The 15,678-nt window shown below is 40.8% G+C and overlaps 1 protein-coding gene across 1 annotated transcript; it reads right to left on the bottom strand.

Annotated features, from left to right (window-relative positions):
• Positions 1-7,770: 7,770 nt before the first annotated feature.
• Positions 7,771-11,338, bottom strand: XCL1 (X-C motif chemokine ligand 1). Its single transcript, XM_036092774.2, has 3 exons — positions 11,177-11,338; positions 8,942-9,056; positions 7,771-8,074 (listed from the first exon to the last, which is right to left on the bottom strand). Exons 1-3 carry the CDS (start codon positions 11,235-11,237, stop codon positions 7,912-7,914), a joined length of 339 nt encoding a protein of 112 aa, XP_035948667.1. The 5' UTR covers positions 11,238-11,338; the 3' UTR covers positions 7,771-7,911.
• Positions 11,339-15,678: the final 4,340 nt, after the last annotated feature.

Here is a 15,678-nt window from a genome sequence, read left to right as displayed (position 1 = left end):
GTGTCACACTCCAGGCATAATGAAGGGCACCCACAAAGCCACTGAAAAAGGAAAGTTCAGAATCCTTCAAGTATTCCCTTTTGGCCCCAAAGTACTTAGCATGACATCTCATTCATGGTAGATATTCAACCAGGGCTGGTAAGTAGATGCTTTAGGCAGTACCTGGTTAATTACAACATAAAGGAGCCAAAGACTCTGTGAACACTTCACATGTGCACGCTCGCCCACACACACACACCCACACACACACACACAATCCAGAATAACAGACATTTCCAAAGTCGCACTCTAGGCCCCACCAGGTTACAGAGACAAGAAGTGAGCTGACCTGGAGTAGATCCCTCTTTCTGGTCATGGTGATGCTGTTAAAGGATTGTAGATTTGTTCTTCCAAGATTATGGATCTGAGTAGGTTTTTGGTCTCCAATGTTTTGAAGAATTTATGTTCAGTAGGTGTTCCTGAGATGTTAATAAATAGTATATGGAAAGGAGTTTTGTATTCAGGTTAACTTGAGGACACAGCGAGATAAGTGAGGTTTACCGGTTGTCCCTTTCACAGCATTTCTCAGAGACTTGGACAAGCTGTCACCATGATTCTCCAAGAGGAAGGGGGATGGATGATCGTTTCCTAAATGCGTTCGACCATAGTCTTTTCTTTTTTTTTAAATGAAGACTCTCCTGGTACAAGTACTCCATAGAACACACTATGATTTGATAAGTTAGATGCAATTATTGAGAAAAAATAGAAAATTAAATCCAGTTTTGCCTAAGTGATGGAGACAGAGGTCTCAACCAGTAAATGTCAGCTTCCGGGAAATCTTGTCCATCCTCAGTGTATCTATTCCTTTTCCATCTACCCTCCATTTTACCACATCCTTTCCCACCCTACCCACTAGGGATAATAAAAGCTAACATTTATTGAGCCTTCACTTTATGCCAAGCCCTGTTTTAACTGCTTTAACCCTCACAATAATCTTCAGCACTATTATTATTCCAATTTTATGAATGAGACAGCCTAAGGCACAGAGGAATTGAGAAATTTTCCTTTGCTCACCTATATAGTAAGTGGTAAAGCCATGATACAAATCCAGGCAGAGCTAAGACTCCTAACCACCACGCTAGTATCTACCCGGAAGAGTGAGGAAGTGGGGGAGAGATCACACGAAGACCCTCGCTCCTGTCTTTCCCCCAGTGCTTATGATGGGTTGGTCTGCCAACACTCCCTCCCCCATCCAGTCTTCAAGGAAATGGAGTCCAGTCATCCCTCACACAGGGTCTGGTGGTTCTGATTAAGACCATCTTAGTCTGGCCATGTGTCTTTTGTTTCCTTGCTCTAGAATGTGAAACTTCCTCCCAAATATCTCATTCAGCATTCCACCTTGATGAAATAAATCACAAGTTTGGAGAGGAAGCAGATCATACAGCCTTAGCAACTACTTCAGGCAAACGGTGTGACAGAAATCAACATGCATCACTTGGATTTGCCTGAAATTTCTTTTGGAGGGCTGGGGAAAGGCAACTATTTCTCGGCTGAGGTTCCAGCTCACTCCTCTGTCCTTCCACCCCTCAGCAGTCTGTCCCAATTTTTTACTAGTTCTTCCCAAAGAAGGAAAAAAGAAACGTCCCTTCAGCCTCCTCCCTCACCCTCTGTCCTCAAACACCGCCTCACAGTCACTCCCAATTCCCACTCAGAACCTTTTCTTGTACCTCTTTTCTCTCCTTCTCTCATTACGGATTCATCTCTCTGCTCCTCTTTGCCTCCCACTGCCGTGTGACAAATCTCTCTTAAAATAACACTGGTGACTCACCCAGCAGATACTGTATTCCATTTATGTATACCTTTGTTTCCCCAAGGGGCACAGAGAATTTCACAGATATTCAGTGTTATTTTTACCTCATCCTTGTAAAGAGATTATCTGTCAAAAAGGAATAAAAATGCAGTTTGGGCTTTTGTCTGAATGACTTGAGCATTAAGGCTGATAGTCTTTTTACTCTTCCAGGTCTCATCCTTCTCCTCATCCCCTTCTCCTTGGTACTGTTTTTTTGTTGTTGTTGTTGTTGCTGTTTTGTTTTGTTTTTCAGGATCTATTAGTAACCACACCAGAAATTAGACTAAAATCTTACCAATCTGTTGTGGTCTTTCTTAACCAGTCTTCCAAACTGGAAGCCTCAGAGCAGCCTTGCTTCCTCCAACTGCTTCAGCCCACACACCCGTTGCTAACCAAGCCATTCGGGTCCTGCCCCAGACCCCTCGCTCCTATTCCCACTTCAAGGACCTCATCCAAGCCACCACCTCCTCCAGCCTGGCCTGATGCAGGGGTCACCTCACCATCCCCCCCACCCCCAACCATTTTATTACTCCCTCAAGTTAGTATTCCCAACCTAGATCTGACCACGCTGCCCCAGGGGTGTTCCATTTAAACTCCTATCCTTTTCCAGGGCACTCGGGGCTTCTCAGTCTAGCCTCAGCTACCTGGCCTCTGTGACCCCTGAGTCGACACCATAGACATCCCAAAAATAAGCAGTGTCCCTCAACGTGCCTCCATTCATGTGCCCCCCCTCCCCAGCAGGAACACCCGCCTCTAACTTCTCTTCCTAGAGAGCTCCTTCTCAGGTTTAAAGGCACAATTTTTATATTACCTCTTCTGAAGAGCTTTTCTGAACTTCCCCAGGGCACTTTTAACTATTCTCTCTTCTGCATGCCTATAGCTTTTTATGATAACTGCTGGAGTAGATTCACATAATGTCGTATATATTCCACAAAAACTTACTGGAAGCCTGTGATGTCCCAGGCATTATGCCAGGCACTAGATACAGAGGGATCAAATTCACAGTCCCTACCCTGACTATGTACGAAGTAAGACAAGAAACGAAGAAAAGTAATTGGTATTTCAGAGTGAAATGAGCCACAATAGAGCTAAGCCCAGGGGCTGAGTGGGCACATGAGAGGGCCGTCACCCAGGCTGGGGACATCACAAAGCTCTCTGAGAAGAGAGGAGCCCTGAGCTGCGCTGTCAGGAATATCCAAGTTGGAATGGCTTTGGGGACTGCACTTTCTCCCCATCAGATCATGGGCTCCGTAACAGCGGACTAGATCCTGTGTCCCTTGTACTCTGCCAAGTGCTCAACAAATACGCAGGAAACCAAATAAATCAGAAAAGGCTTGGTCTGTGGATCTCTAAAACCCCAGTAATATCAAGTTTATTGCTTCCCAGCCCTACCTCCTCCTTCCTCTTGGTCCCACCGATCCAGCTTTAGCCAATAAATAATGCAAATAATAAGGTGATTCTGCAAATGCGGTTTTTTCCCATCCCAGCCCTGGCTCCGCACAGCCAAGGAATCTGGAACGAAGCAGCTGGCCTAAGGCATTTGGCATGCCACTGAGCCACCCACCAGAGTCGGGCAATCAAGCATCGCTGATGCGCACGCTGGCTAAGCAGAAAAGGCCCGAGAGGAAAAGGGAAAATGTGTCACACCATGCCAGGCCAAGTTCAAAAGTCACCAGGTCCAGAGCCCGCTCCCAGTTGACTTCCCAGCCCCCATCTCATTCTCTGCACTTCACTTTGCACCTGGCAAGCAGTGTCATTTCCCACAGCCTGTAACATGAAGTGCACACTCCTGCTCTAGCTGGCGAAGCCCTGGGGAAATTCTCCATCTCTCGCCCTCACTTTTGTCTTCACCCCCATTATTCTCTAACCTTCACTTTTTCCCTCGGTTGGCCAGTCGTAAGAAACCATGCGCATTTCCTTAACCCATCTCTCTGGCCTGCAGGAATTTTCACGGCTGCTGTTCTTTTTGCCTGGAATGCACTGAAACCCCCTGGATAATTGGCTCATCCCTCGGTTTTAGGCTGAAGGCTACTTTCGAGCCGGTCCTGCCCCCCTCCGCAGGCTGAAGCCTAGGCAGGTTTGCGCCTGCGCGTCCATAGCGCGCTCTCTGGTCTCCCTCTCAGCGCCCGGGTGACGTTGTGGTGAACTTGTCTGCTTAGCTGGGTAAGCTTCCCGCAGGTAAAGACTGTGTCCGGTTTCCGCACTGCATCCCAGAGCCCAGCAAAGCGTCCAGACTGCGTGCGTTAGGCACCATAAACATCTGTTGATTGAGTTGATGAAGAATCCTGGAGAAAGAGATAGGGCACATTTTATCGCAAGGTAAGCTTGGTGAGAGCAGGAACTTTGTTCTGCTCACTGCCGCACCTCAGTTTCTGGCACAGAGTAGACCCTCAATAAATGCTTACTGAATGAACTAATTAATTAATTGGCTAGACGAAGATATTATGTAGGCCTGCTACTCTCTTCATGGGTTCTTTATGTGTGGTTTGGTCTTCAGGGGACTGGCTTCTGAAGAGAGGAATTTAGCGTGACATAGCCGTCAACAGCATGAACTTGGACCACACCTCCAGGGGTTTACATCTGAGCTATATCCCTCACAGTTTTCATGTGCTAGTTGTTTTGTCTTTAATTGAGGTCAGTTATGTGATAAATGTCTTAACATTTGTAAAGCAATAAACTAGTGCTGGTGACAGAGTAAAAACTATTTAAGTATTTGCTATAGAAAACAGAACAGTATTGCAAATGCAGTCAAGAAATGCTGTCCACAGTTGACAGGACAAGAAATAAAGAATACGTATATTACTTAAAGCTATCAACATAACTAACTGGAAATATCGACATAATCCTATGGAGACAATGGCAGAAGGTTGGGACTAAGTGAGCTACGTCCTAACGTTTCATACAGGCAGCCACAGATCATGTCCAAAATTGACAACCCAGGAAATAGTGGCGTGCAACTCTTGGTGATTTGAAGGTGACTATAAGGACGATCATCAGCTAAAAGAGTGAAAAGCAGTTGTCTATGAAGAAGAAGATTAAAAAAGAGAAAGAACAGGGCAGGAGACTGTGGGTTTCCTTAGTGGTCCTTTTGTATTATTTAAACTTTTGACTACATTCATGTGTTATTTTGATAAATTAAAAACATTTTTTAAATAATTGCATAGGAAAAAATCAAATGGGAAGTGCTTGTTATGGTCTTCAAATACTTCTAAGTTACCTTAAAAATTCTGAGACTTATGGGATGATGTGGCCATGCTCTGAGAACTCCTATTTTACCTCCACGCTAGGGGGACTCCTGCACCCCACTGTCCTTCATGAGGCTGGGATAGCATGGAACGTCGATGTCTGAGATTAGGCTCAGTTTCTCAGTAACTCTGTGCTCTTAGCCAAGACATTCAATCTCTGTGTGGCTCATTTTCTCACCAATTAAATTATAGTGACAGTTTTAGACTCACTGTGTTGCTACATCAGATACCTAGAAAAGCATAAAATACTATACAAATATTATAATCACAGTGAGGAATTTCCTAGTGCAGAGAAAAACATGTAACAACATCTTTCTTCAAACCAACTAAAGGTGCATCTTCCCGGCATTTTTTATGAATAATAATAATTCATAATTTTATATAAAATCAGAAATCCTTTGAGAGTACATTCCCAAGATAATCATTCCCTTCTCCATGTTATCTCTGTTTCTTGAACATGCTTATATTATTTCCTGTTTTAAGCCCTGTACTGCAGTTGGTTTGCTTACATCATAGTTTCATCCACTAGATTGTGAGTTCCCGAGGGCAGAAATGCTGTTTTACTTATCTTGATATATCCTGGGCTTAACACAGTGCTTGCCCTAAAGAAAGTACCCCAAAATGTTTGCTGAACTGAACATCGTTTTTTAAAAAAAAAAAAAAGTTTATTTTGAGGGCTCCTGGGTGGCTCAGTCAGCTAAGCATCTGCCTTCAGCTCAGGTCATGACCCCAGGGTCCTGGGATCAAGCCCCACATCAGGCTCCTTGCTCAGTGGGGAGCCTGCTTCTCCCTCTCCCGCTTCCCTTGCTTGTGTTTTCTCTCTCCTCTCTCCCTCCCTTCCTCTCTCCCCCCTCCATCAGATAAATAAATAAAACCTTTTTTAAAAGTTTATTTTGAGTTAAATATAATTTTAGAACTATAAAAGAGTAGATGTAGAATGAAGGAAATAAGCTAACATGTGTTCTTCCTCCCATCCATCCAACAAATATTAACTGACGCCCTAAAGTTCTATCCTAAGCTCTGAATAATACATACAAGCAGCTTCCAGTCTAATGGTGGGGATGGCGGGGGGCGGGGGGGAGACACAGAGAGACAAATGAGCAATTTCAGTACAAATTGATAAATTTTTGGTTAAAGGTAAGTACAAGATGTCATAGGAGCACAAATAGTGGTCGCAGCCCCTAAAAAAAGAAAATAATATTCTGAGATCTCTTCTTCTTACATTATTTATTTGAATTGAATTAAATTAAAATTCAATAAACCACCAGAGTATAGTTAGAAAACTCAGGTCCTACACAAATGAATTCAAAACATCCAGTCAATTAGTTAAAAGTTATGTACACTACTTGGCTGAAATCCCTTGACATCATACAGCACCACCTTCAATAATGTGGTAAGTTAACAAGATGTTCATACCCATATTCTTCCATTTGTCATATTATTATTATATCATAGAAACCTCTAGGGTCTGGGACACATTTGGGAAATCAAATACACACCTCAGTCAAGAATCCATTCCGTTCCTCTTCTATGACTTTGCCATGTGTCACGCCTCATAAAGCAAGTATTTTTTTCTTAGTCCTTGTTTCTTTAAGCCAGCTTTGAAAATTATTGTGGGCAAATAGAAGCAGGAAAGGATAGATGGGCCCACCTTTTGCTAGGAAGCGACTTTCTAATGGAGCCCACTCTGGCTCACTAGCTGGATGACTAGAAGTGAGCAGATTCCAACCAGCTGCCCTCAGTTAATCTCTGAAAGCATTTGATATTGCTGAGTGCCCCCTGAGGACTAGATAGTAGTAAGTACTCCCTCTTCCCTTGAAATGATCAAGGCACAGTTAGTTCTTACTAGTTAGAGTCACATAGAACTGGATGTATGCATCATGGGCTACGTGGATAGTATATAGGCATAAACATGAATCAAATTGGCAATTTAATGAAAATATAACAGAGCATGAGTCTGGGATATTGCGATGCCCAGATGAACATTTAATTAAAACTTTACTGCAAGTTGTGATCACATTCAAGAAATGTTCCAGGTTGCCAGTGTTTGAGGTATTTAAAAGCTTACTGACAGCCAGGCATGCCTAGTACGATAAAGTAGTGACAATTACCGACAACACGGGAAGACAGCAAGGTCATTGCCCATTTCAAAGAGCAATGACTGTTATTTGAATAAAATATCTTTTCACCAAAAGTCTAACCTTTGCTACCTTGACAAATGAAAGAACTGACAAGCCCTTTGTTTGTGTCCTTTCATAGGAAACCAAAAGAAACACAGAGAGGTCAGAGAATCTGCTAGAGATCAAACGTGAGTGAAGCCATTTTTGAGACGTGGACCCTCAGAATGGAAATGCAATGACAGTTGGCTTATTTTCTCCCCTATTTCATAAATAGAACTCTATTATGAAGACAGGTTGAAATAGTTCTTAAATTGTTGCCGTTGTCACAATTGTCACTTGTCACATTGTCACAATTGTCACTTGCAAGCTGGAACCTAAGAATGATGACTATAGCTTTCATCTCTGATAAACACTGGCCAAAATCTCTCCCATCATGAATACCGTCAATGGGAGGGACAGTTAGGACAGAGACAGAGCATAAATGATACATTATCTTTCCCAATATGTAATGAATAGACTTTGAGATTATTCTCAGTAATAAATATTTATTAATTAAAACATCTAAATGAATATGAAAGACATAAAAAATAAAAATACAAGAAAATAAGTTGGCTCATGCAGCACTTTTATAAAAAGTGAATATAATCTAATTAGTCCAGGAGTTTATAAAGGGAAATGAGCTGGCTGGCTAGTGAGGAAACGAGGGGCCAGAAGACCACTATGCAGTCAGGGTCACAGCTGTATTGGTGGAATGTTGGGCTTCTGTAGGCTTGGTCTGTTTCATGTTTCTTCTGGTAGATGTGTCCACAATTTCTACTGCCTTTTTCACCCAGTCAGCATGTGGATCAGCACAGACTTTAAAGCCACGTCTGGTAATAAATCTGCAATGCAAGGAAAAGATAGAGTTAGTCACGTCCTCACAGCCTTGGAACCAGGAGTTAAGATCAGACCAGATATAAGAGGTTATGTGCAGAAATTATTCTCAAAACCTTGACACCATAAATGAAAACCTTTCTCCTGCCATCTATTTTAACACAAAAGAGAAATACATCCAGGTAATACCTAGCTCCTTTGTTCATCATAATTCTCAGACTCCTTTTTCCATCCAAGCTACCAAATGTTGTGACTACACTGGACATTTGAGGTCATCTAGTTCAATTATTACATATATCTTCCTTTTCACATCTAAACACACTCATCTTGTTTCCTGGACAGAGGTGATTTCTTTATTTAATCTCTTTGGGTAAAATTGCAATTATGGGTTGGGAAGAGCCACTATTCTGAAAATGAGATCCTGGAAAGAGAATGGTACTATGTAGCTAGTTTTTCACACATTTCCTTAAGATATGGTAACTGATAAAACATGGCACTCTACTTTACTCCAGCACACCATAAGGAAAGAGAAGGGATGGGTTGAGAAGCATCCTATACCAGTGTGGTTATATGGTCAAATCCTGAGCCACACCAGCCATCTCTAAACCTAACCCTCAGAACTGAGCACAATATTCATCCATTTCCCAGTCAGATTCTTCTGCTAAACTAAATCAGAAAAGAGGATGATATTCTTTATTTGATTGTCAAATTTTTTCAATAATTGCTATTTGGTGCTACATAAAGACATGGTTAATTGGAAAAACAAAGGGGCTATTGGTTCACTTGAGGTCTTCCCCCATGCCAGCTTCCTGAGGAAGGCAGCATTTCTATACACTGTGTCCCATCAAGCCCAGCTTTTGGGGAGACAAACTCACATTACTGCTTTCATGGAGCCCTCCTTGATGGTGTAGGTCTTGATGTTTTTAATTGGTAGTCTCTTGGTCGTTAAACTTACACAGATGCTCTTTTCTAGGACTTCACTCCCCACACCTGGTAAAGAAAACCAAGAAGACAAACAAAAATAAATTATCATTTCAAATAGTATAAATGTTACAGTGCTATAAATAAAATAACAAAGAGTGATGTGATAAAGAGTAATTTGGGGAAGGCAACATTAAAATGTGGGAAGAGGCACATGTGTTATTTTAAATGTTAAGGTGTAAGATACATAAAGGATGGAGTTCATAAACTGTTCATCCTCAACAGAAATCCACCCCCCGCCAAGGGGATTTCTAAACTTCAATTCAGAGAGCAATCTTACATTGGAGAAGGGGAAATAACTTGGGAGAGTTAATAATATTAAAGGTTTGGTAGAATCTAATCACGGTTTCTAAGTGCTAATTTTCTCCTAAGGTAAAATGACTGGTATTTGCTTCTCAGGGAAATATTCAGTTAAAAAGCATCTGAAGTAACAGCTGATGAGAATCAAGTTTGATCTACGGTGTTGCTGATATCAGAAGGCTTTTTTTGAACATGAAACTAAATATAAGGTGTTTGTCAGCTAGCTGTGCCCCTCTTCATCCCTCCTTTCCAGCATTCCCCCTATGTCGTCCACACATTCTTTACCCCCCATCTTTGCCAATTTATGTTTAATGCTCAACTGTCTTTCAGCCCAGTGAAAGACAGAGATCTTTTCTTGTATTTCTCTCACTACTTAGGAAACAATATTTTTCTCTGAGAAGTACCTAACATGGACTCCCAAGACCCAAAGAATCCTACTAGACTCTAAACGCCCAAACCTTCTTATTCTCAGTAGTGTTATCACTGAAACCATCATGTTCACTCCTGTTGCAGAGCTGGATCAGAGCAGAGATTGCTTTGCCCACAGTTGTACATAGAGGCTAAGCCCCAGTGGGACTCATAGAGGTCATTCAAGGAGGAAGCTTGGGAAGTGACCCAAGTGTCTGCAGTCCTCCTCTGTCTCCAACAGAGGGTCACTGCCCCTAACCATACCTGGGTTCCCACCAAACAGCAGACCTATTTTCTCAGCAAAATGCCAGCCACATTGCAATATTTGGCCTAATTAACTAGCCTTAAAGTTGTTGGTTACATCAATATTTATTTTGCCCACAATTTCAAGGAATTCCAGACTTTGCCACCTCTATTCATAGACACCCTTAGGGATCCATGATCAGATTCATATATCGTATTCTAAGTAGTAAGTCTACAAATTAGGCAGTTGAAAGGAGAGTTAACTGAAACATTAATTATACTTGAAGGATATTCTCTTTTATTGCCAGAGCCACAAGGAGAAGTAAACTTCAATCAGTTGGAGAAAAAAAATGATCCTTTAAGAAAATATGTATAGAACAGTCAGGTGAGGCTCAGTATACCTAAGTCTCATCTGGGTATACCTTGCAGGTTTATCTGAATGTGTATAAGGCATTGATCTATTTGTTAGCACTTAACATATGGTCTCTTATAAATTAAATCTCTTATAAATTTATCATTAATGGGAACAATATTCATAGCGGTAATAATAGACTTTCCCATATACTTGAAGGTAATATTGATTTCCTGGGTATGAAGGCATGAGCTCCCAATCATTTTTTTAAAATAGAAATTATTGATTTTCTTCAGAATATACAACCTCCAACTCATCCCCACATTGTGACTAAACTTGCAAAATCTTTGAGAATTTATCAAGATTGATATTAAATAGGCAAAAGCTACAAAGGCACATATAATCACCACCACCATTCCATAGCTAACATTAATCAAGAAATTATTACTAGTGAGGAAATCTGATAAGTATTCCTAAATTGTTAGGTTTGTTTTTGGTTTGGTTTTTTTTTCATTTTAATCCCAGGTGAGAGTATCTGTCATTATGTTCAGCTTATAAGTAAGCGTAGGTCCACAGATGTTGCGAAATTTACCCCAAATGACGCAATTATGAAAAGTGGGAGCCAGATTGTAAGCAAGTTCTGTCTATCTTCAGAATCTATAAAGTCCCTTGAACTCAAAGTTATCATTCCTATTTTGCACATGGGAAGTCAGAGGCTTACCCTGGAGAAAGCAGTTTACTCCAGTCAAAACCTGAGTCAGACCCCAAATATGTACCCGCCTGCCTGCATATCTGTTCCTCTCTCATACAGAACCTTTCAACTTACCTTCCACGATGAATTCAGTGAGAAAGCAGATGCCAAACAGGGCCAGGAGGAGAGGTCTCATGGCTGAGGTCTTGCTGAGCTATGCGAGGAGAAGGTGAGGAACGGCTGCTCTTAGAAGCCTCTTTATTCCTCCAGTGGTCAGCGTACTTCCTGTGGTGGATGGGGGCTTTCAGGGTGGGTGTGGAATCGTGGAAAGTCTGTGCAGTACAGATGCTTTTTTCTTTAAGAAAAAGTTCCTTTGCCTCCGCTCATACTAACCCCACACCTCGTGGTCTTCGCCCCTGCTCCTGTGGTTAACGTGTCAATGAAACCAAATGTGTGCATAAAGGAACGTGGTTGTCTCATCTCCTGCCACCAGCTGAAATTCAAATCTTCCACTGCAAACATGCCCCAAGGCCACATCGGTACCATGGCCCAGCACGGGGACAGTGTAAGGAAATGGGGTGAGGTGGTCAGTGTGGTCCTGCTCCCCCACCTGTCTCATGTCACATCAGCTGTGATGTGAGGATTCCACCACCGTGGCTCACGAGCCCCTGATACCATCCAGAGCAACTGTTTAGGGGGGCACAGGGACACTGCTGCCAATCTGAGCTTCCCAGCTCTCTTTTTCTTTTCATTTCTCCCCTCTACCCTCATTCAAGTGATCCCCATTTCTTTACACCCCCTCATACCCAAGAAACAGTTAAGTAAGTGTGTTTGGAGCATGTCTATATGCACATGTTTGGTTTATTGCAACTTAACATATACCTTTTAAAAACCTTTGAGGGGCACCTGGGTGGCTCAATTGGTTAAGGGTCTGCCTTTGGCTCAGGTCATGATCCCAGGGTCCTGAGACAGAGCCCCGTGTCAGGCTCCCTGCTCAGCGGGGAGTCTGCTTCTCCTTCTCCTTCTGACCCTCCCCTCTGCTTGTGCTCATGCTCACTCTCTCTCTCTCTCAAATGAATAAATAAAAAATCTTTTAAAAAATAAAATAAAAATAGACGCCTGGGTGGCTCAGTCAGTTAAGCATCTGCCTTCGGCTCAGGTCATGATCCCAGGGTCCTGGGATCGAGTCCTGCATCGGGCTCCCTGCTCCGCGGGGAGCCTGCTTCTCCCTCTGCCTCTGTCTCTCTCTCTGTCTCTCATGAATAAATAAATAAAATCTTTAAAAAAATAAAATAAAATAAAATAAAAATAAAAACCTTTTGAAAAGTTGTCTTGACATGAACTTTATTTTGAAAAAAAGCAAAAGAGAAAGAGAAAATTATCTATAATCATATCATTCTGACAGTTTTCATTTTTAAATGCTTTTTCCAGTAAATCTCTATTGGTAGACATATGTTTGCAGACTTGTGACAATTATAAATACTGTTTTAGCATCAGTGTAAATATCTTCCCGTGGTTCTTCATAGACTTCGTGTTTCTCATCTGAGTAAATATATGCACATACACATTAAACTATTCCCTTATACCACTGTTCTATAGATCACATCTGTAAGGTAAATTTTCATTAATATATACTCAATCATTTCCCCTCAATAGCCAGAGGTTGGATCACTTGGCAAACTCATATGATCCTCTTTCCGTTCTTGCTACATGTTACCATATAGTCTTCCCCAAATGTAGTTTCGACTTGCAATCTTCTAGCAGGGTCTGATTATATCAGTTGCAACTTCCTGGCACTCAGTTTGTTGTTGTTTTGTCTGGTTTTGCTTTACATAGGTATCTATAAAATGTATTTCTTAATTATGTGTTTGCACAAGCAGCTAAAAGGATTTGCCACTGCTATTAGGGATACAAAGATGAATTCCTATACTTCCATGAAAATTACAGGCTAACCTCTAAGAGATTTTTCATTAATGGCATTTAATTTTCCAGCCAGACTTCACTCTGGACCTCAGAGTAGTTTTTAGTTATCTCTCTCTACCTGGCTATACGTATCATCAGTCCTTAACATCTGAACACATCTTTCCACTCAAAATTCTTTTCCTCCTATTACTCCCTGACATGGAGAAATATGCTATTTTCTATCCAACTTCCAAACATGGAACCTGGGGTCATCTTAGACTCATTGCTATCCATTCATATGTCATCCTCAACAAAGCTGTACTAAGTAAACCTTCTAAGTAGCTCTTCAATAGGCCTGTTCCTCTCTTTCCACACTGCTCTAGGCAGGCCCTCATCATCTTTTTTAGGACCACTGCAGTAGACCAACTGGTTTCCCAGCATTGGCTGTCCTCCCTTTCCAATCTCTTCTCCACAATATTGCCAAAGTTAATTGTTCTAACGCCTTAATCTAATCATGTTATTTCCCTACTGAGAACCTCTTCGCCAATTTCCATTGCCTACAGAATTTATTTCAAATTTCTTATTGTCCTATACAAGGTTGATCAAGATCTAACACTGCTTTTCCTTTTAGACTCACTTTCCAACCCTCACACACGCTCCCAAACCCCCAGCCTCGACAAACGTGTATGCATTCAACCTAATATCCTGTCCTCTCTTATACCCCCCACATATTGCTTCCTTTACCTAGAATGTCCGTCCCAGTTCCCTACTGGTAAACTGCTCCCCTTCCTACAAGTTTTCCTGAATCCTCTAGATAAAATTAAGTTGTGCCATCCTCTGTGCTTGTTTTTTTGTCTCCACCACTGTTCTATCACTAATCTTATTTTATTGCCCTACTCAATTATATTTCTGCATCTCCCACTAGATGGCAGGCTCCTTAAGAGTGGGGAACTTGACTTGGTCTTCACTGGGTCCCTGGCATTAGAAGAATGTCTGTTATGTAGTGGGACTTTCACCAAATAGTTTTTAATAAATGAATTCTTCTTCAAAGACCATATTTAGGGTGATGGTACATTAAGTGAAGATTGACCATCTACAAACACAAAGCCAGGAATTGTGTCTGTGGTTTTCTCCCAAATAGACAATGTGACCAATGGCTGAATATTTACTTAGCATATTGAAATGGAATTTCTTAAACTCTCAGAATGAATTATTCACTTCCAGTTTTTTCAAAGCATGACTAGAGTCTCTGGTGGGGAAGAATTAAGTAACAAGAAAGTAGAAACTGAATACAAAATGGGCCTAATCCGCTAATATGTAGGACATTGGTTAACAACAACCAGTATTGCAAAAGGCAGGATTTCTTTATTTTTTATAACTGAGTAAGAGTCCATTCTATACATACACCATATTTTCTCTATCCATTCATCCATCAGTGGACACTTAAGTTGTTTTCATGTCTTGGCTGTTGAGAAGAATGCTTCAATGAGAATGAGGTACAGATACCTCTTGAAAATAGTTACTTCATTTCCTTTGGATATATGCTGTCTTTTTGATAATAGCCTTTCCAACAGGTGTGAGAGGATATCTCGTTGTGGTTTTGATTTTCATTTCCCATCATTATCAGGGGTGTTAAGCACCTTTTCATTTACTGTTGGCCATTTGTATGTCTTTGGAAAAGTGTCTATTCAGCCTATTTTTAATTGGATTATTTGTTTGTTGTTGTTGTTGTTTTGCTAATGAGTGGGTTGTATGAGTTCCTTAATTTTTTTATATTAACCCCTTATCAGATAGATGGCTTGCAAATATTTTCTCCTATTCTGTAGCCAGCCTTTTCATTTTGTTGATTGTTTCTTTTATTATGCAGAAGCTTTTTAGTTTGGCATAGTCCCACTTATTTATTTTTAATTTGCTGCTTGTGCTTGATGTCATGCTCAAAAAGTCATTGCCAAACCAGTGTCAAGAAACTTTTCTCCAATATTTTGTTCCAGGAGTTTTATGGTTCCAGGGATTAGATGTAAACGTTTAATCCATTTTGAGTGAAATTTTGTGCGTGGTTTAGGTTAAAGGTCCAATTCCATTCTTTTACATATGAATATCCAATTTTCTCAGCACCATTTATTGAAGAGACTACCCTTTCCCCTACTGAGTAGTCTAGCCTCACTTGTCAAATACTAACTGACTACATAAGTATGGGTTTGTTTCTGGGCTCTTGATTCTGTTCCATTGGACTATATGTCTGTCTTTATGCCAATACCATACAGTTTTGATTACCATAGTATTGTAATATATTTTGAAATCAGGAAATGTGATGCCTCCAATTTTTTTCCTCAGGATTGCCTTGGCTATTAAGGATCTTTACTGATCCCATGTGAATGTTAAGATTGTTTTTTCTATTTCTGTGAAAAATGACACTGGAATTTTGATAGGAATTGTATTGAATCTATCAACAGCTTTGGATAGTATGGGCATTTTTAATAATAATTTTTCCAATCCATGAACACAGACTATCTTTCAATTTATCTATATTCCTCAATTTCTTTCATCCATGTCTTATAATTTTCAGTGTACAGATCTTTCACCTCCTTGGTCAAATTTATTCCTAAGTATTTATTGGTTTTGATGCTATTGTGAAGGGGATTGTTTCCTTCATTTCTTTTTCAAGTATTTCATTGTTAGTGTTTAGAAACACAACTAATTTCTCTATGTTGATTTTGTACCCTGCAACTTTACTG

This window comes from Halichoerus grypus, chromosome 7, assembly GCF_964656455.1.
Source record: "Halichoerus grypus chromosome 7, mHalGry1.hap1.1, whole genome shotgun sequence".
NCBI classification, from domain to species: domain Eukaryota; kingdom Metazoa; phylum Chordata; class Mammalia; order Carnivora; family Phocidae; genus Halichoerus; species Halichoerus grypus.
Note: the sequence above shows the minus strand (reverse complement) of the source record. Positions and strands in the feature narration are given on the sequence as shown.

What these genes read in the sequence shown, in the direction of transcription:
- XCL1 (XM_036092774.2), bottom strand. Translation starts at nt 11,237, where the DNA reads ATGAGACCTCTCCTCCTGGCCCTGTTTGGCATCTGCTTTCTCACTGAA. An exon ending in CACTGAATTCATCGTGGAAG is followed by an intron (nt 9,057 to 11,176) that starts GTAAGTTGAAAG and finishes TTTCTTTACCAG; the next exon opens with GTGTGGGGAGTGAAGTCCTA. An exon ending in GGCTCCATGAAAGCAGTAAT is followed by an intron (nt 8,075 to 8,941) that starts GTGAGTTTGTCT and finishes CTTGCATTGCAG; the next exon opens with ATTTATTACCAGACGTGGCT.